Source organism: Entelurus aequoreus, linkage group LG02 (assembly GCF_033978785.1).
Source record: "Entelurus aequoreus isolate RoL-2023_Sb linkage group LG02, RoL_Eaeq_v1.1, whole genome shotgun sequence".
In the NCBI taxonomy this organism is placed as follows: domain Eukaryota; kingdom Metazoa; phylum Chordata; class Actinopteri; order Syngnathiformes; family Syngnathidae; genus Entelurus; species Entelurus aequoreus.
In genome coordinates, this window is record NC_084732.1 from 35022242 (window position 1) to 35049001 (window position 26760).

Sequence of the window (26760 nt, forward strand, 5' to 3'; positions counted from 1 at the left end):
TTATATTTGGCCATAACCACACCAAAAACATGACTAAAAACTTCTATCTTGAAAAACTAGTCATTTTCTGCCGTACAAACCAGGCCAAGACCAACTTGTCATCTGTCACTAACACGCATACCACTAAACCACTGGTGCGTTTATGGCCACACAAAAAGTCGGACAACTCAAACACCACACAAAGTTACACTATGACTTCTCAGTCATACGTGTGCTTATTTTACTGTCATTTATTATTAATGTTAATTTATTTATATTAATCATGGAATGCTGTTACTAGAGGAAGTTACAGAAATGCACACTTCATCCTATGCTTACATTTCATTGTGCAACATGAGGATGTTTAAGGGGAACTAAATGTGATCTCTGAAAGGGGTACAAATTATTTCCAAAGCTGTGCTTTTGGTATAAAGTTAAGTTAGGTTAAAGGAAAGTATTATTATTATTATTACTTATTATTATTATTATTATTATTATTATTAATCTTACGGTATATATCAAAAATAATATTGAGCAAAATTTAATTGAAATATTGTCGATGTGGCCCTCCAACAGTGCTCGGGTTGCTCATGCGGCACTTGACTACAGGGCGCCATTTTGAGGCCAACTTTGAAACCTAGTTGGCCATACTGTCTATACACGGCTCTGATACTCGGAGCTCAGTGTCAAATTAACGTACTTTTTTTTAATGAATTATAACTACTAATAGTAATAAATAATTATAATATTAGAAAGAAACATCACTAAGACTTTCTTATTGTTTACTGTTTTACTCTGTCGTCCACAAGTTATAAAAAATATTTTATATATATATACTGTATATACTGATATTGAACAAAAATATAAACGCAACACTTGTTTTTGCTCCCATTTTCCATGAGTTGAACTCAAAGATCAAAACTTTTACTATTTACACAAAAGACATTCCTTTCAATTACTGTTCACAAATCTGTCTAAATCTGTATTAGTGAGCACTTCTTCGTTGTCAAGATAATCAATCCCACCTCACAGGCGTGGCATATCAAGATGCTTATTAAGCAGCATGATTATTGCACGAGTGTGCCTTAGGCTGCCCACAATAAAAGGCCACTCTGAAATGTCACACAGCACAATGCCACAGATGTCGCAAGTTTAGAGGGCGCGTGCAGTTGGCATGCTGACTGCAGGAATGTGCACCAGAGCTGTTGTGTGTGAATTGAATGTTCATTTCTCTACCATAAGCCGTCTCCAAAGGCGTTTCAGAGAATTTGGCAGTACATCCAACCGGCCTCACAACCGCAGATCACGTGTAACCACACCAGCCCAGGACCTCCACATCCAGCAGGTGCACCTCCATGATCGTCTGAGACCAGCCACCCGGACAGCTGCTGCAACAATTAGGTTGCCTAACCAAATAATTTCTGCACAAACTGAGAAACCATCTCAGGGAAGCTCATCTGCATGCTCGTCGTCCTCACCGGGGTCTTGACCTGACTGCAGTTCATTGTCATAACTGGCTTGAGTGGGCAAATGCTCACGTTCGATGGCGTCTGGCACGATGGAGAGGTGTTCTCTTCACGGATGAATCCTGGTTTTTACTGTTCAGGGCAGACGGCAGACAGCGTGTGTGGAAACGTGTGGGAGAACGGTTTGCTGATATCAACGTTGTGAATCGAGTGGTCCGTGGTCGGGGTGGGGTTATGGTATGGGCAGGCGTATGTTATGGACAAAGAACAAGTGCATTTTATTGATGGCATTTTGAATGCACAGAGATACTGTGAAGAGATCTGAGGCCCATTGTTGTGCCATTCACCAGAGACTATTTTTCTTTTCTTTTTTCCATTTATTTATTTCAGGCAATGACATAAAAAAGTACAAAGTTGACAACACATAATAATATAAATTAATATAGTGCAGAAGGTAATGTATAGTATGTAATGCATGATTGTCCAGTTTTGCCTGAAAGGGAGTGGGAAGAAGATAATTTATTTAATCCCACCCCCAGTTCTCCATTCAGTGATTATTCACATGAGTTTCACTCTTACTTTGTTCAAGGATTATAAAACAGATGTTGTGTCATAGTGGCATTACCACAGGTAACAATAATTATTACACTGTAACAATAATTTGTATCAACAATGTAGGAATAATGAATATACCAACAATGGTAATAGACAACATAGCAATAATGGTAATAGACAACATAGCAATAATGGTAATAGACAACATAGCAATAATGGTAAGGAAACATTGAGCACATGTTAACACTTTGAGACAGAGTACAGCAGCAGGTCAATTTAAAGACCCTCATCTCTATATTTGAACCAGACCCCATGTTTGTATAATAGTTTAAATCGATTAATAGTTTGGCATTGCTTGTGTTGTAAGTCCAGTTTGTTCCATAGTTTTACTCCACATATAGACACACAAAAACGTTTACGAGTGGTTTGAGCTCTCGGCAATAAGAAATATCCAAAGTGTTGAAGCATGACAATGCCCAGGGCTGGGCGACATGGCGGAAAATTATATCACGATAAAGGTTTTTTATATTGATAGATATCGATAATTATTGATACTTTTTAACTTATTTAAGCCAGCCAATAAATACAGTAAAATAATATCCAATTTACCAAGGGTGCTATTTATCAGTGGAGAGAGTGTCTGGTAGCCAGGGAGGATGAGCGTGGTAATAAGATATATTTTATTACTAAGGTAATAAAATCAAGTAGATTTGAATGTATTTGCAGATTTGAGACACTAGATAGCAGTAGTGTTTAAGCTTTTAAACATTACACAGTAGTTTGGGAAGGTATTGGGTTAATATATAAAAATATCATATAGTTTCTCTTTTTACTCCATGCAGAGAATCCACAGCAAGACCGAAAAACAGCGCAACCACTTTAGTGTTATGAGAGTAGTTTATGTGTGTGTGTGCGTCTTTAAGAATGGCATTGTGTCAGTGAGTGAGTGCAAGAGTGAGGAGATGGAGCGGTAGCATGCAGCAGTAGTGGCGACTGACTGATTGTGTCCTGCAGAAATAATAAAGCAACCAAATTGTCACGAATTGGCGGCCTAGTCATTCCGACCCGAAAGCAGAGCTTAGCAGACCCATTGTGGAGTAAAGTGAAAGGTGTCACCCCCGACAAATACATTGGGCCTGGAGGGAAATTGTCCCATCCCCTGCGCTCCTCGACTACGGTCCGGGACTGGGAGCCGAACAAGAAGAAAAGGTGTAGTTGATACCAGACTGTACATATCTTATATAGAGATGCTGCATCCACCGCTACTGCCTATTTATAGGTGGGTTGCGATCACGTGACCTAGAGGCACATCCGGGCACTTCTGGGTTTCAAGCGATGGTCTAGAGCCGACCTGGGCAAAATACTGCCTGCAGGCCACATGCGGCCCGTTAAGATTTTCAATCCGGCCCGTCGGACCTTCTACAGAATTTTTTTAGACCTTTGACATCAAAACAGCAGTGCTGTTTTTAAATGACCGGAAGTCTTGAACTATAGAAAGTATTTCAATGGTTGAAATCTGCGCTTTTGAGTGTTATACGAGTTATTACGGTAATGCACGTCACAGCAGGTCAGACGAGAAACAAAGCAGAGTGGGCGGGGTTTGTTTTCAGAGCAGCCAGCCCGAAACACGTGTGTCAGAAACAGATGCAGAAGCAGATTTTTACATGAAAATATATCATATTGTAGGTGTTTATTACCCTTTGCAATCATATTTTGCTGTGTGTTACATTTTTGTTGTGTGTTGCTTGATTGTAAAATATACACAACTATCAAGGAGCTGGTCTGAGAAGTAAAAAAAAGGAGCAATGTTCATATGTTGTTAATATTCAGTGTTTTATTATTCATAGTTAATATTGTAAATCCCACTTTCTTTATGTACATTTTGGGTGTCCCATTCAGTAAAAAACTGTAAAATTCCATTCCGTTTTTATGAGGTGGTCTGTTTTTAGAATTCTATCGCACATTGTGACTTTTGGTATTAGTGTTCCTGAAAAAAAGGGACGCAAACACACATACTTTACAGCAGATTTTTACAGCTAAATGTGTACACATTATTTATACACACATGCACATTGGCCCCCCCAGACACATTTTTTTCTCTCAATGTGGCCTCCGAGTTAAAATATTTTCCCAGCTCTGGTCTAGAGTCCCGTTAGGCTACTGTTTATAAACATGATTTAGGCTTATTTTGAAAGGTTTAGAACAGAGGTGTCAAACGTACGACCCGCGGGCCGAACAGGTTTTATCCGGCCCGCGGGATGAGTTTGCTAAATATAAAAATGTACCTGACATTTTTGAATGAACAAAACTGCTGTTCTAAATGTGTCCACCAGATGTTGCAATAGCAATTCTTTGTATCTTAGTAGATGATGCTACATATGTAAAAAAGAAAATAAACCACATGATGTTAGTACATCAGTCGAGGAAAATAATCAAACTACATAAATAACATCTTGTAATTTGATTTTGATATTTTTTTATCTTGATAGATTGAAAATTAACACCAATGAATTGACTGATTAATATTATCACATCATTTATTTAGAAAATGTAAATAACGACAAATAAAGATAGAATAATATTAACCGCAACATGCAAGTGTAAAAAAACAACAACAACATTATGATTTGTACATTTTCAGAATGTGCTTGTTCTATTTTCAAACAAAGAAAACAATCTGAAGTTGTCTTTATTTTGAAGTTATCATGCCGTGATTTTACCAGTCCGGCCCACTTGGGAGTAGATTTTTCTCCATGTGGCCCCCGATCTAAAATGAGTTTGACACCCCTGGTTTAGAGGCAAATATAAGAGTGATCATGAAAAAATATTTAAAATGGGATGGAGTGGATTTTTACACTCCACCGACTATAAATATTATCATGGATGGATTTGTCAATAAAACTGTAATAAGTACACCTCTGCATAACATTGTATTCCTATTTAAATGAAAGAAAACAACAAGGTCTTTCCTTATCTACCATTGTAGTCACAGTGAAGCCAAGCGCTACGTGCACTTCATCATATTCTAGTCGGGTAAAAAAAAGCATGTTCCTCGAGGTCACACTGACATCTAAGTCTTTTCAAAGTTTTTTTTATAAGAGAAGGCTCCTCAATATCCCGCTCCCTTGAAAGAGCCATAAATCCCATCTCTCATCAAATGTTTTTTATTACTGTTGTATTGTTTCATGCCCTTTTTGTCAAAGGAAACCTAATTTTTTTAATGGCAAATCACAAACTATCCAATTTTTCAGTTAGTTCAAGACAAAAGGACAGAAGTGAGTGACTTGCTAGAAGACATCTTGAGTCAATTACTCCTTCTGTGTACATTAAGTCATCCCCTTCCAAAATGTCCAACACTCCTTAGGAATAGAAAAGCTTCTCTGTACAACAAAACTATCTGATGTCCCTTCAGTTGTGGGGAAAACAAGACGAGATTGTGACCACAGAGGTCTGAGTGTGTTCCAAAAGAACAGATCGTCTACGAAGCACACAGCAGGTCAACAAGAAGGAGGAGGAGGAGGAAGAGTCACTACAAGAAGAGGAAGGCTGCAGTGTTGCTGCCCTGGAAAAAAAGGTTGGAGTCCTCTTTTCTTTTTCTCCTTTTTTAACTGCTTTTTTTTCACTGCTTTGTTGACTTTTTACTTTTTTCTACCTAAGTGTTGACGAAAGTTTGCATTGGGAGACAAACTGGCATCTTTTTGAATGTTCTAGAACAGTGGTCCCCAATCTTTTTGTACTTGCGGACCGGTCAATGCTTGAAAATCTGTCCCACGGACGGGGGGGGGGGAGGGGTAGTAAAAAAATTTTATTTTATTTTTTTTTTGTCATAAAGAAATACAATCATGTGTGCTTACGGACTGTATCCCTGCAGACTGTATTGATTTGTATTGATATATAATGTATATATTGTGTTTTTTATGTTGATTTAATACAAAAAATATATATATATACATATATATATATTTTTTTTTTTAACTTCTTGTGCGGCCGTGGCCCGGTACCAATCGGTCCACGGACCGGTACCGGGCCGCGGCCCGGTGGTTGGGGACCACTGTTCTAGAACGCGTCAAGTGCTGCTGCTGAATAGATCAATGTTGATATGCAAACTCTTGTGGTTTTAAAAGTAAACGTGTGTTTTGTGAGTGTTGAGCGTTCACAACCTAGCAAAGTCTCTAAATGAGAAACATGTGGGAAGATTTTATGACGTCATCTTTGTTGTGCACTGATTGCACAATCCTGACTCTAAACTTTCAAATATATATATTTTTTCAGTTCTGTATAAGTGGGTTACAATCACGTGACCTAGAGGCACATCCGGGCACTTCTGGGTTTCAGGCGATGGTGTAGGGCAGTGGTCCCCAACCACCGGGCCGCTGCCCGGTACCGGTCCGTGGATCGATTGGTACCGGGCCGCACAAAAATTTAAAAAAAATAATTATTTTTATTAAATCAACATAAAAAACACAAGATACACTTACAATTAGTGCACCAACCCAAAAAACCTCCCTCCCCCATTCACACTCATTCGCACAAAAGGGTTGTTTCTTTCTATATTAATATTTCTGGTTCCTACATTATATACGGTATCAATATAGATCAATACAGTCTGCAGGGATACAGTCCGTAAGCACACATGATTGTATTTTTTTATGACAAAAAATAAATAAATAAATCACTTACTGTATACAAGCAATCATGAAAAATTTATTAAAATATGATTTAAGTGGATTTTTACACTCTTAAAAATTTATATTTAAAAATGTATCATGACCAAGAAGTTACTGCTTGCTACGACCTCTCTTTATTTGACACTCATGGTATTTAGGAAAAAAAAAGATTAGAGGCACGTCATGTCTTTACATCTGAGGGGTCCACAAATTAAACATGAATCCGTGAAAGACAAAGTTGGACTTATTCGTGCATAACGTAACGTATTTGATTGACATAACGAGTGCCGTGCGGCTGTGATCGTGACGCTAATGAGAAAAAGGATAAGTTTGTTTGCAGCTGATTTCCTGCTACAAATATTAGTCTCATCTACAATTCATGTCTGCAGTTGTTTTTATGGTGTCAAGTTCATATTTTGTCTCATTATTTAGCTATTGATGTCCCTGTTGTTCAGCAATGTTTGCTAACAATATCAAGATTTAGTATATACCGTTGAGCCGACCAGAGATTTATTCAACTCGTTTATTAATACTGTTAATGATATTTTCTTGATGCTAAAAATATCACCGAAGACGTTATAATGTGGTCATTCATGTCGAATAAAGCATTTGGCTTACCTGCACAACAACTAAGCTTTTAGTTTCTGTTATAAAAATCAACAACAAAAATACGGTGGATTGGACCAACAATCACAATATTTATTACTAGGACTTAACATGACGTTAGTTTGTTTGCACAAGCAGGTCTTCGTAGTTATATTTAGGCATAGCAACCACAAAAGAACACAAACTAATGCGATCTATTGTCATTTCTTTATGTTTAGTTCTTCTCTCAAACACTAGTAGAGAATAAACTCAATTGCATCACAGAAAGTTTCTCAAACAAATCAAACGTTCAAACCAACTGTTGGTTTGAACGTTTGATTTGTTTGAGAAACTTTCTGTGTCTAGCTGTAAATATACTCTCCTCTTAACCACGCCCCTAACCACGCCCCCCACTCAACCACGCCCCCCACCCCACCCCCGACCAAGGCCCCCCCCCCCCCCCCCCACCTCCCGATATTGGAGGTCTCAAGGTTGGCAAGTATGAACCAACATTTTACAAAGTAATCGCTGCAGACACAAGCGGTCTGATTGTATTCTACAAGATGATGAAAGTGATATTTTTAAGAGCCATTTCCTTCGACACACTTTTGTTTTTTTCTGACTTTTACCTTTATGAACCACTTATTTCGGGACTCTATGAAAGCTATTTCCTATCTCTCTATTTGAACGATTGAAAGACCCAAGAACATGACATTGATAAGACACTTTCTGGCTTAAACTAGACTCACTCTCACTTGGTTTCATACTACACTCTAGCTGATTGACCACCGTGTGAATTAAGCAGCGAAGAAGAAAAACGGATGTTACGTCATGTGCAACCCTCCTATAATAAAACTAAAAATCATGTACATTAAAATAGACATCGTTTTAATTGATTTGGGGCTAGGGTCAAGGTTAGGGTTAGATTTTCAAAGTGGGTTTGGTTTGGGGTTCGGGTTAGAATTAGGATTATGGCTAGTTTTTTTGTTTTTTTTGTTTTTTGCTGGAACGATACACAAACATCCAGCTAGGTGGCAGCAGTTCTTAAATTAAGCAACAGGCTGATTCATAGACAATCTCTTTTTTTTATTTTACCAAATGATCTGTAACAATTCAGTGAGTTGAAATCGATTCAGTAACTTTTTAGCAAAAAGAATCAAGCAGTGTGACTGTGAAGTACATACTAGATACTGGACATTGCAGGTGAATTTTCTTATATACCTGTTATTTATTGCAAGGGAATTATATGAATTATGAATACAAACAATCATGTTAACAACAATTAATGTCCAATGCATTCCCACTTTATTTGAATAAAGTGCCACCAACACTTTTAGGTTGAATTAACAAGAGGAACGTCTTGCCTCTAAACATAGCTCCACTCCGTCTGAAGTCATGCAGCTCTTGCAGCGGGGGATACAAATAATTACTATTGTGACATCCAGTGGACACATTTAGAACAGCAGTTTCTTTCATTCAAAAATTTCAGCTCATTTTTATATTTAGCAAACTCCTCTCGCGGGCCGGATAAAACCTGTTCACGGGCCAAATCCACGCCGTTTGACACCCATGCTTCGGATAAATAGATGTTTAATTGTCATTGCAACATCTGACATGTACAGCAAGATTAAAAGTGTGAAAAAATGTCAAAGTGCATAAGTGGATCGCAGTAAAAACTTCCAATCAAGGGCAGATTTAAAAATAGCTCAAATCCAGACATAACAGCTCAAATAATTTCAAAACAGACCAAAAACTCCAATGCAGTCATCCATTTCACATGTGCGTGCAAGAGCATTTTGGAATTATTGAGTAGAGTTACTTACAGCTGTTGTGTATTTGTGGATTGGAGGTTTCTTGATGCAGATTGTGGTGTGAGGAGTTCTTGGAGGTAACGTCCATCAATGCCTTGGTGGGTCAACAGGCAGATTGTGTATTCCATGTGGTGGTGGATATGGGGAGCCAGTGGAGTGTCCGAAGAATAGAGGTAATGTGTTCATAGTTACGGACCCTCATCAGGATCCTGGCAGCACTGTTTTGGGTGTGTTGGAGTTTTTGAAGGCTCCTGCGAGGGATCCGCATGAGGAGTGCATTGCAGGAATGTTTTAATGCGGTTTAGCTGGAGGATGTTGTTGGACAGACAGGAGGAGAGCGCTAATGGGGGGTGTAGGGGAGGCTGGGTCCAATCTCGCAAAGAGCTGAGTCTCATCAGCAAAGCAGACAAGAATCCATGCTTTCTGATGATCTGACCCATGGGAGCATGGAGATATAGATGTTAAAGAGGGTCACACCAAGGACGGACACACACACACACAAACAGACACCAACTAAGGTTGTAGCAAAAATAAAGAGCTACTAAATCAGAAGTTACCTTCCACTCACTCAGTAATTGAGTATTTTTTTTCACTGAATATTTACTAGAGATGTCCGATAATATCGGCCTGCCGATATTATCGGCCGATAAATGCTTTAAAATGTAGTATCGGAAATTATTGGGATCGGTTTCAACCTCCCAATATTCCCGGGATCTCCCGAATTAAATCTCCCGGGGCAACCATTCTCCAGATTTCCACCCGGACAACATTATTGGGGGCGTTCCTTAAAGGCACTGCCTTTAGCGTCCTCTACAACCTGTCGTCACGTCCGCTTTTTCTCCATACAATCAGCGTTCTGGCCCAGTCACATAACATATGCGGCTTTTAACAGCCATACAGGTCACACTGAGAGTAGCGGTATAAACAACTTTAACACTGTTACAAATATGCGCCACACTGTGAACCCACACCAAACAACAATGACAAACACATTTCGGGAGAACATCCGCACCGTAACACAACATAAACACAACACAACAAATACCCAAAACCCCTCGCAGCACCAACTCTTCCGGGACGCTACAATATACACCCCCCCCCCCCCCCCCCGCTACCACCAAATAATTAAGAGTTGGACAATATCGGATATCGGCAAAAAAGCCATTATCGGACATCTCTAATATTTACTCATCTAATTATTTGGATGACTACTTTTTACTTTTATACGGTACTTTTACTTGCGCACAATTTTTGAGATACCCTATAGGGTATCTCAAAAATTGTGCGCAAGTGGGTATACCGCTCGCCTGTCTCATACAAAGAAATAAATGAATATGGTAAACATTTTTGTGTCCACTTTTAGGGGAGCATGAGAGAAAATACTTAGGAACCATTTAGTGCAGGGGTCTTCCATTATATTTGTCCAAGGGCCAAAATGTGTCTTGGCAAACGCTGTAAGGACAAGGATCATAAAAAATAGTAATGCAAATATAATAATAAAAGTACAAGTATAAATACTATAGTAATAAAAGGCATAGGCGCCGATCCCAATGCCGAGCACCCACGTGGGATTGTTGGCAACTTTCAATCTTTACAATAATTTTTTAAATATTCAGTCTTGTTGTTGTTAAAGGCCTACTGAAATGAAAATTTTTTATTTAAACGGGAATAGCAGATCCATTCTATGTGTCATAATTGATCATTTCGCGATATTGCCATATTTTTGCTGAAAGGATTTAGTTTAGAACGACAATAAAGTTTGCAACTTTTGGTCGCTGATAAAAAAAAAGCCTTGCCTATACCGGAAGTAGCGTGACGTCACAGGAGGAAGGATTCCTCACAATTCCCCGTTGTTTACAATGGAGCGAGAGAGATTCGGACCGAGAAAGCGACGATTACCCCATTAATTTCAGCGAGGATGAAAGATTTGTGGATGAGGTACGTTAGAGTGAAGGACTAGAGTGTAGTGCAGGGTGTATCTTTTTTCGCTCTGACCGTAACTTAAATCAAATCAACTTTATTTATAAAGCACATTTAAAATTTACAACAGGGGTAGCCAAAGTGCTGTACAATGGGCAGGTTAAAAGATAATACGAGAACCGAGCAAACACAACACAACACAAACAGAACACGATAAAAAATAAATAAATAAAATAAATAAAACATAAAAACAGGTTCACAGCAGGTGTATTATGGGGCGCCATTGCAGGATGGATATTACTCAGTGTTAAAAGCCATGGAATAAAAGTATTTTTTTAAGAGAGATTTAAAAACAGGAAGAGAGGAGGCTTGTCTGACACTCAGAGGTAGGTCGTTCCAGAGCTTGGGAGCAGCAGCGGCGAAAGCTCTGTCACCTCTAAGCTTCAGCCTTGTGTCTGGGACCGTCAGTAGCAGCTGATCGGCTGATCTTAGGGATCAGGTGGGGCAGTAAGGCTGAAGGAGGTCGGAGAGATATGTTGGCGCGAGGTTGTTTAGACATTTAAAAACAAATAAAAGGAGTTTAAAATTGATTCGGTAACGCACAGGGAGCCAGTGAAGGGACGCTAATATAGGGGTGATGTGCTCACGTCTGCGGGTCTGTGTTAGCAGACGAGCAGCAGAGTTCTGCACGAGCTGCAGGCGGGCGAGGGAGGCCTGGCTAACGCCTACATACAGGGCATTGCAGTAGTCAAGATGAGTCGAGATAAAGGCGTGGATTAATTTCTCGAGATCATGTCCTGATAGAAGCGGTTTCACTTTCGCTATTTGGTGTAATTGATAAAAGCTTTTTTGAACTACGCTGCTGATTTGTTTTTCGAATTTAAAATCTGAGTCGAACTTTACCCCCAGGTTTGTGACACAGTCACTGAGATACGGGGTCAGAGTGCCGAGGTCAACGTTGGTGGAGTGAGAGCGACTTGGACCGAACAACATTACTTCTGTTTTGTCTTCATTTAGGCTCAGGAAGTTAGCTGAAAGCCAGGCTTTGATGTCGTGCAGGCAGTCAATAAGACGTTGAACCGTGTTCTTTTGTGCCATGGGAAAATAAATCTGGCAATCATCGGCATAAAAATGAAATGCAATATCGTACTTCCTAAAAATTGAACCAAGGGGGAGAAGGTAAAGCGCAAATAAGATTGGGGCAAGGATTGAGCCCTGGGGAACCCCATGTGGTAAAGGAGCTGTGGAAGACATAAAACTGTCTATTTTTACACAAAAACTCCTGTCGGTTAGGTACGACCGGAACCAGTTGAGGGCGGCGCCCTTAATGCCCACACAGTTCTCAAGACGAGTGATTAAGGTGACGTGGTCGACGGTGTCGAACGCAGCAGACAGATCTAAAAGCACCAGGACAACATATTTACCAGAATCAGTTGACAGGAGGATATCGTTAAAAACTTTTAAAAGCGCTGACTCTGTGCTGTGGAGGGCTTTAAAACCGGACTGGAACAGCTCAGTGATACCATTATCCTCTAAGAAGGGCAACAACTAAATGTAGACAACCTTCTCTAATATTTTGGAAATGTATGGAAGATTAGAGATAGGTCTAAGGTTAGAGAGGAGAGAGGGGTCGAGGCTTGGTTTTTTAAGTAAAGGTCATACCACTGCATGTTTAAACTCTACTGGAACTATTCCAGAAGAGAGGCTACTATTGATAATGTTAAGGACACTTGATCCAATAGTACCTCCTTAAACAGGCGAGGTGGGAGGGCATCTGCAGGAGAACCAGAGGTCTTCATATGACTAACTGTGTCATTTAGAAAAGAAAAGGACACGGGCTCAAACTGATGGAAAACAGAAGAGAAATGCAGAGGAACAGAAGGGTCATATGAAGGCTGAGATAAACTGGCTCTAGTTGACACAATTTTGTCAGTGAAAAAACTGAGACAATTTTCACAGAATTCAAAAGAAGCATCAAAACCAACAGATTTGGGAGCATCAATGACAATGTTAATAGTTTTGAACAGAACTCTGGGGTTGTTACAGTTAGAAGATATAATCTGAGATAGATATATATTCATCTCTGCTTTTACAGTCATCTGAAAGGAAAACAGGCTTTCTTTAAAAATGGCAAAGGACACATGCAGCCTGTCTTTTTTCCATTTTCTCTCTGCCATCCTACACTTGAGCCTGGCAGCACGAGTGACGTCTTTCAACCAGGGCTGAGGCGTGGCTCTAGAGCGGCGGCACTTGAAAGGAGCGATCGTGTCCAGTGTTTGTAAACAAATAGAGTTGAACCCAGAAACCAACTCTTCAGTATTCATACATACAGAGGCTGCAGAATTATCATCACAAAGAGTCGAAAAAATTGAGGAGAACAGAGCAGGAGACGAAGAATTAAACATGCGAGAGCGTTGAGGCGGAGCGCACAATTTAACCAAGCACTGAGTGGGAATATCAAACAGGATCGGCATATGATCAGAAAACACAGCGTCGCAAATGTCCAAATTAAAAACACACAAACCATACGAGAGCACTAAATCGAGTGTATGCCCGCGTGCATGTGTGGAACCACATACAGATTTTACAAAGTTAAAAGAGTCAATTACATTCAGGAAGCTCCTGGAAAGCGACTCGTCTGGACAGCAGGTGAGAATATTAAAATCACCCACAATAAGGACACGATCATATTTGGGCAGGATTTCAGCCAGAAATTCAGAAAAGTCAGTTATAAAGTCTTTGTGGTACTTGGGTGGTCGATAGACGACGGCACACAGGACGACATCAGAAAGACCCAGTTCAAACATGCACAGTTCAAAGCTTGAAAAGGAGGATTGCAGGATCTGACGGCATTTAAAGTCATTTTTAAAAACGACTGCTAATCCTCCTCCTTTTCGACCGGACGACCGCGGAGAATTAAAGTAGGAACACTCCGGAGGCAGAAGTTCATTAAGAGGGGCGGACTCACCGGCTCTCAGCCATATGTTTCCGTCACACAGAGGAAGTCAAGTCCGCGGGAAGTGAAGAAATCCTTCAGGATAAAAGTTTTGTTTGTCAAGGATCTTGCGTTCACAAGACCGAACCTGGCGGGGGCCATCTTGTACCTAGGTACAAGCTGGCTCATTGGATTCCACACTCTCTCCTTTTTCTATTGTGGATCACGGATTTGTATTTTAAACCACCTCGGATACTATAACCTCTTGAAAATAAGAGTCGAGAACGCGAAATGGACATTCACAGTGACTTTTATCTCCATGACAATACATCGACGAAGCACTTTAGCTACGGAGCTAACGTGATAGCATCGTGCTTAAATGCAGATAGAAACAAAATTTTAAAAAAACCCTGACTGGAAGGATAGACAGAAGATCAACAATACTATTAAACCATGAACATGTAAATACACGGTTAATAATTTCCAGCTTGGCGAAGCTTAACAATTGAAGCTAACTTAGCTACGGAGCGGCGGCGGGCGTTGTAGCTTTCGACGACACCCCGGCCGCCATCAGAGTCGGCAAGAAACATATATTTCCCCAAAGTTACGTACGTGACATGCACATAGCGACATGCACATAGCGACATGCACATAGCGACACGCACATAGCGACACGCACGTACGGGCAAGCGATCAAATGTTTGGAAGCTGTAGTCACGGTAGTGCGTCTGCTATCCAGCTCAATCACAACACAACCTCCTGGTTGTGTTGCTGTATTCCGCTGCTAATACACCGATCGCACCTACAACTTTCTTCTTTGCAGTGTCCATTGTCCATTAAACAAATTGCAAAAGATTCACCAACACAGATGTCCAGAATACTGTGGAATTTTTCGATGAAAACAGAGCAGTTTGTATGGTGACACATTGGGTCCGAATACTTCCATTGCCGTCGTGACGTCACGCGCATACGTCATCGTACATAGACGTTTTCAAGCGGAAGTTTCCCGGGAAATTTAAAATTGCACTTTATAAGTTAACCCGGCCATTTTGGCTTGTGTTGCAATGTTAAGATTTCATCACCTAGAGGGGGGGGGGGGTTACCCACATATGCGGTCCTCTCCAAGGTTTCTCATAGTCATTCACATTGACGTCCCACTGGGGTGAGTTTTCCTTGCACGTATGTGGGCTCTGTACCGAGGATGTCGTTGTGGCTTGTACAGCCCTTTGAGACACTTGTGATTTAGGGCTATATAAATAAACATTGATTGATTGATTGATTGATAAACTATCAGACTGCGTGGTCGGTAGTAGTGGGTTTCAGTAGGCCTTTAATTTTGTGCCGAGTTTGGTCCTATTTACATAGTATAGTCACAAATCATATAGTTTATTATTAATAAAGTCTAACCAAGATTTCAATGTGCCCAATAAGATTTTTTTGTTAAAATAAAGCCAATAATGACATTTTTTGCGGTCTGGTTTAGAAAAGTACCTAAAAGTACCGAAATACTTTTGGTACCGGTACCGGTACCAAAATATTGGTATCGGTACAGCACTAATACACACACACCGAGCACCCACTGGCAGAAATGTAGATCGGCGCCTATGATAAAAGGTATAGTATAAAACAGTCAGCTAAACTCATCCGCTACATCACGACTTTGAAGAAACCACTCTCGTTTTACAGTTTTATTGATGCGAAAAAGGTGAAAGTGTAATACACAGTTGAAGAAATAACCACTTTCAATTCTTATTTGCTATTTATTTGTATTATTTCAAACTAAAAATGTACTTCACTTAAAATAAAAACTAACTCCCATATATACAAATGAATCCCTTCACGTTCATGGCTCACATAAACCAGAAGTATCCAATTGCAGTCATTCAGACATCAGTTTTACTGATGAAATAGACCAAAATAATAAGTGTAAATATAGTTCTAAACACACTCCACGGCTCTTGCAATAAAACAAATGCTTTTATTTCGTCAAAATATAATTTGGGGGCAATTTGATGCACTCCGCCGCTGCATTCATGCAATGTTAAGTGACCAGACGGCAGAAAATAGAGAACGACCAAACAAAATTATTACCTTCATTTTGTCAAAATCCAAATGAACTTTGGACCAACAACCACGGATAAATTGTGACTTTTGTGTGACTTTGTTTCCGAGAGCAAGCGTCATCACTCGTTGAACAATCCATCTTCCATTGAGCAGCACTTTTCTCTCAAACTGTTTGGTTTTTTGGGATGTTTGCTTATCAAGGAACCTTGGTCAAGGGTTTGGGAAACTGTAAAAAATGTTTTTGACAAATCAGACTTCATGTTCACGTCTAGATGTCTGTGGAGCTCTTCTCTGCGAGTCCTCCCGCTGGGAACAATGAGAGTCTTCAAGCCAACAGAGTGGGAGGAAGTAAACCTCTACATCGCTTCATGAAGGCACAACCTCAGAGTGTTGGAGTAAGACATCACACAACCAAACCTGATCACAATCTTTGAAACATCACCATGATGTGTTGCAGGAGGTAGGGATGGGTACCGAATCCAGTACTTTTTTGGCGGCAACCAAAACTGAGGTCCTATCGGGAACCGATTTAAGTAAAACCAACGGTGTCATGTTTCGGTAGCTGGGTTGCGCGTGACATCACACCCCATTGCTAACTCAGCTGCTAACACAGCGGGCTTTTTGCACGTCGACACTTGGCCATCACTCCAGCAGCACTACAGCGCACTCAGCCAAACTACCTCGAGGTCAGGAGGGGTTCTTAACCTTTTTGGCTTTCGGGGCCCACTCAAATATTAACACTGAATTAGTAATATTACTCCTGATTTGAATCATATTCTTACTTGATTGCAGTTAAACACGATACACTTTGTCAAATGATATGAAACCATGTTTAATCACAAAGATCAAGGTTAAGGTCAGACTGATTACAAAAATAAATACTAATCAAATACACAGCAAGAGAAGGGACTCATTAAAAATGATGAAAAATAAATGTACTTGAAATTTATGCAGTGCTAAGATGGATGAATTCTAACTGAATAAATACAATAATATACAGTACAGGCCAAAAGTTTGGACACACCTTCCCATTTCAATGTGTTTTCTTTATTTTTATGACCATTTACATTGTAGATTGTCACTGAAGGCATCGAAACAAAAACCATTTCAGGTCACTACCTCTTGAAGCTCATCAAGAGAATGCCAAGAGTGTGCAAAACAGTAATCAGAGCAAAGGGTGGCTATTTTGAAGAAACTATAATATAAAACATGTTTTCAGTTATGTCACCTTTTTTTGTTAAGTACATAACGCCACATGTGTTCATTCATAGTTTTGATGCCTTCAGTGACAATCTACAATGTAAATAGTCATGAAACTAAAGAAACCCCACTGTATGAGAAGGTGTGTCCAAACTTTTGGCCTGTACTGTATATGTTTCTAAAATAAACTATCAAAAAAGTGAAAGTGCAAATGAAAATACAGCTTCACCGCATTAGTCATCATTTTTGCGCTTATTAAACTTCTCTGTGACTTTAGCTCCAGACTTCTTCTGTTTGTTTAATATTGTCATTACTGCCACGCAGGGTGAAAAAGTGTATTACAACCGAGTACACTGCGACCCATACGGACCACAGCTGAGAAAGATTATTTTTGCCAACATGTCTCCAAAAAGCTCTAATATTAGTTAAGTAAGGCTCCTATTTTCCACAAATGCACTAGCTTGATGCTAATACACATTGGCTTTGCTATTGACACGCTACTGATTAACTTTTTAATTTCAACACCTTCAAATTTGATAATGAAAACTACAACTAAGAGGCACGTCACAATCAAACAGCTGGTGCGTAATTAGTAAAATGCTTACAGTATTACCACTTTGTATGGTGTAACAGACAACAACGACTGAAATGACCGAACACACTATCAATTATACACTAAACAATATTTATTAACACACAAAAGTACCAACAATGAGTACCGTTGAGTACCGGTATCGGTTCCAATGTGAACGTTACCCATCCCTAAGAGGAAGGTCCAATTTTTACTTACTGTTGCTTTATTGTTCACTGTTGATTTCCCCTGTAATTTGCAGGTGGCTGTCGTGATTTTAGGAGTATCTTTCATCATTGCGTCCATTATTATGGCAGTAGATCATCCCGCTCACCATTTGTGGCGAATCACCCCGCTGGGATACATCACTGGAATAAAGGTGAGGTCAAAGGTGAAGCACTACCAGGACACATTTGATGTTCTTGTCTTCTTCTCCTTGCAGTTTCTCGCATGTGGCGTTCTGTATATCATCACAGAACACAACCCAACCAAGAAAACTGTAAGATTAGTTTTTGTTAGTTTATTTTAAAGGTCAACGTTTCATCTTGTCCATCTTTTCCACTTTTAGGTGACAGCATCCTTGGCTGTCAGCATCGTGACCGTCATATTCTCAAGTGTGATGATTTTTTTCCTCATTCCCAACATTCAAAACCATCATTTTATAAGGGGTTTTCACATGTATTACATGGACAACACGACTACTATCGAGGAGGACACATGGGTGTTACATGCTGAAGTAATGCCTCTTTATAATATTTTCTTTAAAAACTTATAGGAAATGGAGCTTTAGCATTCAAACTATACACACAATTTAGGTGTGTGATCTTATAATATATATAATTTCATATAATACATTAATGTACTCCAATTGTGAAACTGTAACGCTATAATGATTATCTAAAATTACAATGAATTGCAATTACAATACAGTGCTACATTTGAAAAAATAAACACATGCCATTTGAAATATAGTACAATAAAACTATATCCTTTTCATATATACAGTATATCCATATACAATTCAAATTAAGTTGTTATAATTAAGTTGAATTAAAAACAATTACAAATAAAAGGAACACATTAAATAGTACAGTTTTAATACTGTAATATTTGTATTGTTAGTATTTATAATTGTCTCGGTATGGACAGAGTTTAAATCTAGATGTGCTGCAATAACAACCAAAATATTTTACAAAAATAAAGAATCCAATCAAAAATGGAATAACAATAAGTATAGTTATTATTAAATATAATTAATCATCATTAAAAACATGAATGGTCCTGCTATGCACTTAAGTAACATGTTGTAATTGAACTGAATAGATGTATATGTTACTTCTGATGGCGGTATTTACCAATAAAAGCCAAAATTTACAATACATTTTTATTATAATTTTGTATTTTTAATGTAATGTTAATGCAAAACGTATAAAAATAATACGATGAGAACAATAATATAACAAAAAAACCATAACATAAATGATACAAAAAATGGACATGCATAATGGCGTATAATGCTTTGAAAATTATATAAAATTAGAATTTAGTTCGATGATGGCACTAAAAAAATAAAAACGTATTCCTAATGCCTTTTTTTTTTTAAGTGAATGTGAATTGCTATTCACCTTTACAAAAACAGGACAATACTAAAATAAATAGAATAGTCTTGTAATGTCGTCCAATAAAAAAGTGAATGCTGTTATATTAGTACTCAACTAAAACAAAATAATGATTGAAATTCCCAAATAAAATAAAATAGTCTTGTAATAATTCTCTGTTGTAATATAACAAAATGTAGCTCTAGCTTGAGTCATTTTATAAATTATAAATTTATATATATAAATAATTACAGGCCACATCATTGGGAATACCTGCATATGCAGCTGCACACCACTGGAAATTACTACGGGACAAAAAGAAATACATGAATATATCTTTGAATAATTACCTAAATCTGTCATTAATTAAATCATTAGATACATGATTAAATTGTGAAATAATTAATTAAATAATTAAAAGATTACATAAATGATTCATTAAATGATTATATAATTAAATGTCACTTTACATTAAGTAACTGTAAATATGACATTCATTAACACAGTTACCTAATTAGTTCTAACTATGATTCATTAATGACACATTCAAGTAATCATTTAATTTTGTCCTATTAGGCCCTCCATAAACTACCAGCAAGACAATATATTATGTTTGCCTGTGTGACTTTGTCAATCAATAACTAATAATCCAACCTGTTGTGTTTATTTGTAGGCCCTTGGAATGACAACAGAAGCCATCTTCATATTCTATATGTTTGTTGGTCTAATTATTGTGTTGGTGATGTCGGTGCTGGCTGGAGCTGCTCTGCGTTCCACCAAGTCTCAGGTACACAAACATGGCTGTTGATGCGTCACTATTCATTTCAACCGTCAACAATGATGTTTGTCATCCGCTTTCAGGCCACTGTAGTGTTTTCCACTATCAACGCTCAAACACCTGATCAATAACACCATCAAGATTTCATCTTAGTGAGTAATTCCATATACTGTACTCATTACATTACATCTGGATTTATACTAGCAATAATATTTCAAATGTACCACTCATTTACCTACATGAAGTCATACACGGGTTGACTATAAAATGGTTATCTAATAATAATAATAAATCTACAATAAAAAATATATATATTTATATCTTATTTAGATGTATGAGAATGCTAAATAATACTGTAAATAACTAAGTCATAATTGTTTTTTCAATGGATAAAAGTATAACATGATTGCACAATATAAAACTGTTTTAAAAGACAAATATTTCATTCATGTTTAATAAGAGTGTTGGTAATAATCAATTCCCCCTTTGTTGATGTATTTATTTTTTAATAAAATAATGCCTGTAGGAAATTATATTTGAGTTGAGTGTGAAATTACATAATTCAGTTATGGTAGAACACTTTAGTAATTTTATGTAGAGCATTAAAAACAACCTTTTTGTAATATGCGCATAAAAAAAAAAGTGATGTTTTCTATTCGATATATTTTGGTGTCCAGGCCAGGGGATAATGTCGTCTCTCATCCAAAATCAGCCGGGCTAGGCTCCAGTTTCCCCGTGACCCTGAACAGGAAAAATGGCTTACAATGCTTTTTAATATCTTGTATAACAGGAATGGTTTTGCGATGGACTCGTCATCACTGAGAACACAAGATGGCACATTAAATACCTCTGTGAAGAAACAGGACCTTTTCATATAATAATATATCAACTTGTATATGTCGTGTTCTCTGACAATGTAGAATGTAAAAGTTAAGCACTGTATTATTCTGCAAAATCCTGCTTCTTATTGCCGTATAAACATATTTACTGTGTATGTCTAAGTCTAAGTATGCAGTATTATTTGGTATTCAAATGTAAATAAACTGTCTTGTGACAACAGCAAAGTTCATAACAAACAATGCAAAATTCATAGAAGTAGTGCTGCGTCATTTATTCCACTTTACTTCCTCAACTTTGATGAATTAAAGCACTCACATTGTATTTAATGTTTCAAATAAGGGTGTTTAGCTTTTTCTTTGGCTTTTTTGTGGTGGATGTCAGCACATAAAGATAACGTATGATGATAACCATAGAAACACAAATGGACCTCATTGCGACATATAGGAAACGATCTGGCTGCTCAGTACAACATGAACCATACAAGTAATCATACATTCTTTTTAAACACAGTAATCTGTTTCGCAGATGTTTCACAATGCTCATGCAATAGCAGTAAAACGCCACTAGGTGACAGTATGGCTCAGCAAACACCAGAGTTGTGTATAGAGAGAGTATGGCCAACTCGGTTTAAGGCGATCTCCTCAATGATTGGACAAAAGGCACTCACGTGACTACAGGGCGCCATGACTGCTACCAACTTTGAGCTGATGCTATGTGTTTGTTTTTTTATGTGTAAAAATGCCCTGTTGTGCAGCATGGGGCTGCTCCAGCTGCGAGAATTATGGAAAGTTTTTACATCGCTTTCTCACAACCCGTAAAGAAGACAAGTATGGGAAGGGAAGGTTCGCCTTCAACACTAGAGAGCCACCGATTACAGCGTCTTGTGCCAGGTGTCTACGTTTTGTTCAGGAGAGAACACACAGAAGCTAATATAAATAATACCAGAAGAAATGAATACATTAAAGAGTGTCTGTTTTTGTCAAACCATCTTTGAATCTCAGCAAAACTAAAATAATGCAATTTGGTAACAGTAGAAGAGAAAGTCAAACACAAATACAAATAGACGGACACTGAAAGAGTAAAAGAAACCACATTTTGGGTGTAATAATAGATGACGAAATGAACTGGAAATTTCCTAAAAATGTACAACATAAAGCGGCAAGAAATATATCAATAATGACAAAATATGTTCTGGACCAAAAATCACTTCATTTTCTCTACTGCTCACCAGTGTTACCTTAACTTGAGTTATTGTGCAGAAATATAGGGAAATAAGTACAAAAGTACACTTACCCACTTAGCATGTTACAAAAAAGATGAGTTATAATTAGAGATGTCCGATAATGGCTTTTTTGCCGATATCCGATATTGTCCCACTCTTAATTACCGATTCCGATATCAACCGATACCGATATATACAGTCGTGGAATTAACACATTATTATGCCTAATTTTGTTGTGATGCCCCGCCGGATGCATTAAACAATGTAACAAGGTTTTCCAAAATAAATCAACTCAAGTTATGGAAAAAAATGCCAACATGGCACTGCCATATTTATTATTGAAGTCACAAAACGCATTATTTTTTTAAACATGCCTTAAAACAGCAGCTTGGAATTTGGGACATGCTCTCCCTGAGAGAGCATGAGGAGGTTGAGGTGGGCGGGGTAAGGGGGGTAGGTGTAGCGGGGGGTGTATATTGTAGCGTCTCGGAAGAGTTAGTGCTGCAAGGGGTTCTGGGTATTTGTTCTGTTGTGTTTATGTTGTGTTACGGTGCGGATGTTCTCCCGAAATGTGTTTGTCATTCTTGTTTGGTGTGGGTTCACAGTGTGGCGCATATTTGTAACAGTGTTAAAGTTGTTTATACCGCAACCCTCAGTGTGACCTGTATGGCTGTTGACCAAGTATGCCTTGCATTCACTTGTGTGTGTGAAAAGCCGTAGATATTATGTAATTGGGCCGGCACGCAAAAGCAGTGCCTTTAAGGTTTATTGGCGCTCAGTACTTCTCCCTACGTCCGTGTACCACTCCATACAGCGGCGTTTTAAAAAGTCATACATTTTACTTTTTGAAGCCGATACCGATAATTTACGATATTACATTTTAAAGCATTTATCGGCCGATTATATCGGCAGTCCGGTATTATCGGACATCTCTAGTTATAATAAAACATAATGAGTGACACATACAGTGACTACAAATACATTGGCGGCAGACACCACAGTTGACATACTTCACACAAAAGTCACAATTCCTCCGTGAATGTTGGCCCAAAGCTAATGAAGATTTTGGCAAAACGAGAGTAATAAGTTATTTTTTTGGTCGTTCTGTGTATGTTTTTACGTTTATTGTGCCGTCGGGTGTGTGTTAAATCCTTGCTGTTCACTAAACCCTGCAGGAATGTAGCAGCAGAATGCGTCAAATACGGCCGCAAAATTCTACTTTGACAAAATAAAAGCATGTTTTATTGTACGTATATGAGCTGCAATATGTTTAGAACTATATATCCATGTATTATTTTGGGTTATTTCGTCAGAAAAACTAACGTCAAAACGACAGCAATTGCATGTGCACAGCCGTCCACATCCTTGGTAGCAGTCATGGCATCTCTCGTCTCTCTTTACACACACTTCCTGTTCTCCATGTTTATTTGTCTATATTGTGTTTATTGGAAGCAGCTGATGATTGGAGGATTGGAGAGAGGCTGTTATTCCCCAAAACGAAATATGACAAGTTCATGATTCGAAGTGTATTAGAAAGTGTAAAAGAAAACAACTTGGTAATTTATCAACACATGTTTTTCACAACATAATCAATGTAATATTGCTACAGTAAGGAGCAAACTGCTCAGTCAGCATTAATATCGCTGATGAGTTCATTGTAAACAACAGGTAAGTGTAACACATGAGTTTCACACTACATCTTGTGGAGGTTGCTTACAGCCACGGCGGTTAATGTCAATGCTTATTAGAGACCTCAGCTTTGTGTAGACCATTAACAGAGACTTTGCAGATAGTTGAATGAAGGCGTTGAAAGGGATGGCACGATAAAATCAGATCTTTTTTTAATTAAAATGATGGTAAAAGTGTGATTGATAAGATAACACAGTAGAGTGGTTATCTCTTAACCTGAAGGTTACGAGTTTGATCCTCAGTCCCCCTGAGACCATGTCAAAGTATCCTTGAGCAAGATAGTGAACCCCCAGTTGTTTATGATGCTGCGTCATCAGTAGGTAAATATGGTAATAGTGTCAAAGTGCTTTGAAGGCAGAAAAGCGGCATACAAGTAAAATCCATTGATGTGTACAAAACAGGAAAAGACACACCTAACGTTATTACTAATTAAAACCTTTACAAAATAAAACAGAAGATAAACATATTCAAACACTCAAATAAAATAAGATGGCTCGTAAGAAGCCAGAATAATTAATGTTTCTTCTACCAAGAAAGTCTATTGTGTGCCTGTTTGTTTTATTTAAAAAAAAAAAAAAAAAAAAATCTGGTTATGAGATTTCAGTGGGTCGGTAAACACACTTTGATTGGCTGAGTGGTGTCATGTGGGAGGAGTTACAATGTGTGTGATTAATTCTGCATTATGTTAAGTATGAAAGTGCTTCTATAGGTCGAAATACTTTGATGGTACCTCAAATCGAAGACAGCCTCTTGATGGAAATATTATTATTTTTATTACGACAAATGTCTTGATTGTTATATTTCTTATTTTGCATTTGTTTTAAATTATTATTGTTTTTGTTTATTAATGTCAGATTTTTATTATTATATTTGTTTTAATTTTTATTTTTTTAATATATCTTTGAATGCTGTTTATGTGTAATACATTAGATTTTATTGAAATGTTCTCAATATATTTGTGAATATAAATTATTAGTAGTCCTTATATTGAAATATAACATACTGTTTTTGGCTCCATGATAATGTAAAATAGTAGAAAGTATGTCATAGTCTGCAACTAATATAGCATCTGGACTCCCCAGGAACCTACGCTAGGATCCTGTTTGTGGACTTCAGCTCTGCCTTCAACACCATCCTCCCTGGACTGCTACGAAACAAGCTCTACCAGCTCAGCGTGCCCGACTCCCTCTGCAGTTGGATCAATGACTTCCTGACAGACCGAAGACAGCAGGTGCGGCTGGGGAAGATTGTCTCGGACAGTCGAACCACGAACACTGGTACTCCTCAGGGCTGTTTACTCTCCCCCTGGCTCTTCTCCCTGTATACAAACTGCTGCACCTGCAGTCACCAGTCCGTAAAACTGCTCAAGTTTGCGGATGACACCACCCTCATCGGGGCCATCTCGGATGGCGATGAGTCCGCCTACAGGAGAGAGGTGGACCGGCTGGCGTCCTGGTGCAGCCTCAACAACCTGGAGCTGAACGCCCAGAAAACAGTGGAGATGATCATGGACTTCAGGAAAGTCACAGCCCCACCATCCCCCCTCACCCTGATTGACTCTCCCACCCCCGTCTCCATTGTGGACTCCTTCCGTTTTTTGGGCACCACCATCACCCAAGACCTCAAGTGGGAGCCGACCATCAGCTCCCTCATCAAGAAGGCCCAGCAGAGGATGTACTTCCTGCGGCAGCTGAGGAAACTGAAGGTGCCGACCGAGATGCTGGTGCAGTTTTACTCAGCCATCATCGAGTCCATCCTGCAATCAAACCTCCGACAACAAAACAGATGTCAGACAAACTAATGTGCTCACATGACTGTGAAAGTGACATTTAATTAAACACTCACACACACACACACATTCTTGTATTTATCTTCTTGAGACCTCCGAAAAATGCCTACCTCTTTAGGACCACCCTTTCTAGATATATAAAGATACTATGCAAATATAAAAAAGGTAAGCTTTTAGATCATTTTTATTTTTTTTTGGTAACTGTTTTTTAATGTTCATTATTTACTTTAAGTTATTACAGTATGTCTCTATATACATATTTATTTTCCATCCATCCATTTCCTACCGCTTGTCCCTTTTTTGGGACATTCTCTATTACAGTGTTTTTCAACCACTGTGCCGCAGCACACTAGTGTGCCGTGAGATACAGTCTGGTGTGCTGTGGGAGATTATGTAGTTTCACCTATTTGGGTTAGAAATATTTTTTGCAAACCAGTAATTATAGTCTGCAAATAAAGTGCCATTGTTGAGTGTCGGTGCTGTCTAGAGCTCGGCAGCGTAACCACATTATTCTCTTCCATATAAGTAGGTGGTGGCCGGTAGCTAATTGCTTTGTAGAAGTCGGGAAAACGTTGTGTGAGACGACGATGGTTTGTCATGATCACAATATGCAGACGACAGCGGGAGGCAGTGTGCAGGTAAAAAGGTATCTAATGCTTAAACCAAAAAATAACAGAAGGTGAGTGCCACTAAGAAAAGGCATTGAAGCTTAGGGATGGCTATGCAGAACAAAACTAAAACTGAACTGGCTGCAAAGTAAACAAAAACAGAATGCTGGACGACAGCAAAGACTTACAGCGTGTGGAGCAGCAGACGGCGTCCACAAAGTACATCCGTACATGACGTGACAATCAACAATGTCCACACAAAAAAAAGATAGCAACAACTGAAATATTCTTGATTGCTAAAACAAAGCAGGTGCGGGGAATTGCGCTCAAAGGAAGACATGAAACTGCTACAGGAAAATACCAAAAAAACAGGAAAAGCCACCAAAATAGGAGCGCAAGACAAGAACTAAAACACTACACACAGGAGCACAACCAAAAAACTCAAAATAAGTCACGGCGTGATGTGACAGGTGGTGATAGTAC

The 26760-nt window shown here is 38.6% G+C and overlaps 1 protein-coding gene across 1 annotated transcript; it reads left to right on the forward strand.

Annotated features, from left to right (window-relative positions):
* Nucleotides 1-5480: 5480 nt before the first annotated feature.
* LOC133663108 (uncharacterized) lies at nucleotides 5481-25104 on the forward strand. The gene is made up of 8 exons (XM_062067338.1): nucleotides 5481-5574; nucleotides 16255-16377; nucleotides 18016-18132; nucleotides 18196-18252; nucleotides 18322-18489; nucleotides 20025-20138; nucleotides 20213-20281; nucleotides 24963-25104. Exons 2-7 carry the CDS (start codon nucleotides 16255-16257, stop codon nucleotides 20258-20260), a joined length of 627 nt encoding a protein of 208 aa, XP_061923322.1. The 5' UTR covers nucleotides 5481-5574; the 3' UTR covers nucleotides 20261-20281; nucleotides 24963-25104.
* Nucleotides 25105-26760: the final 1656 nt, after the last annotated feature.